Source organism: Cucurbita pepo, unplaced genomic scaffold (genome assembly GCF_002806865.2).
Source record: "Cucurbita pepo subsp. pepo cultivar mu-cu-16 unplaced genomic scaffold, ASM280686v2 Cp4.1_scaffold003887, whole genome shotgun sequence".
Taxonomy (NCBI): Eukaryota; Viridiplantae; Streptophyta; class Magnoliopsida; order Cucurbitales; family Cucurbitaceae; genus Cucurbita; species Cucurbita pepo.
This window is the reverse complement of record NW_019649885.1, coordinates 1-943: the sequence shown is the minus strand read 5'-3', so window position 1 is coordinate 943 and position 943 is coordinate 1. Positions and strand designations below refer to the sequence as shown.

Sequence of the window (943 nt, the reverse complement as noted above, 5' to 3'; positions counted from 1 at the left end):
TATTTTTTAATTTTTTTTATTTATATTAATGCGTTAATTCCTCATTCAATCAATTGTATTCCCAATACCCTTTTCTTCTCCGTCCACCTCCTTCCATGGCGGTGGAGCTTCTCTCAGCCTACACCAACGCCCATCTCTCCGCCGCAATGGACCAAGACTCCGCCGTCCATGAAGCCGCCTCCGGTATCCACACCCTCAAAAAGCTCATCTCATTACTCTCCCACTCCCCACCTTCTAACCTCGACTCCGATTGCCAAGCCGTTGCTAACGCCGCCGTCTCCCATTTCAAAAAGGCCATTTCTCTCCTCGGCCACTCCCCTCGTACCGGACACGCTCGATTCCGCCGCGCCCCTTTAGATTCCTCTCAAATTTACAACGCAACCCCCATTCAGCAAATCCCTCCGCCGCCTCTCGAATCAGCCACCACCATTAATTTCTCTCATTCCTCGTTTCCCGCCGCCGACTCTGAAATTAACCTCCAACACCAACCCTCTTCCTCTTCTTTTCAAATCACTGATCTCTCCAGGGTTTCCTCTGTTGTCTCTAAGCCCTCTTCTGGCTCCAAGAGAAAGTGCGGCTCTGAAAATTTGGGCTCTGGGAAGTGCGGCGAATCCTCCGGTGGTCGATGCCATTGCTCCAAGAAGAGGTACAATTCTAAACTTAAAATCCATTAATTCCTCGGATCTGATACTAACATGTTGAATCATGACATAACATAGCCAAGAACTTTAGATTTCTAGGGTTTTGTATGAATTTCAAGTAGCTATCTGTTTAATCTTCAATGGATATGAACTAAACAAACAAACCCCATGTTTTGTTATGCAATGAATAGCAGAAAAATGAGGTTCAAAAGAGTGGTGAGAGTTCCAGCTATTAGCTCAAAGAACGCTGATATCCCTCCTGATGATTATTCATGGAGGAAGTATGGACAGAAGCCAATAAA

General features: G+C 45.8%; 1 protein-coding gene across 1 annotated transcript; it reads left to right on the top strand.

Annotated features, from left to right (window-relative positions):
• Window positions 1-41: 41 nt before the first annotated feature.
• On the top strand, window positions 42-938 carry LOC111786993 (probable WRKY transcription factor 15; the record flags this gene model as incomplete). The annotated part of the gene is made up of 2 exons (XM_023667173.1): window positions 42-646; window positions 833-938. Coding segments are annotated over exons 1-2 (657 nt in total), but the record flags the coding sequence as incomplete, so codon positions are not given.
• Window positions 939-943: the final 5 nt, after the last annotated feature.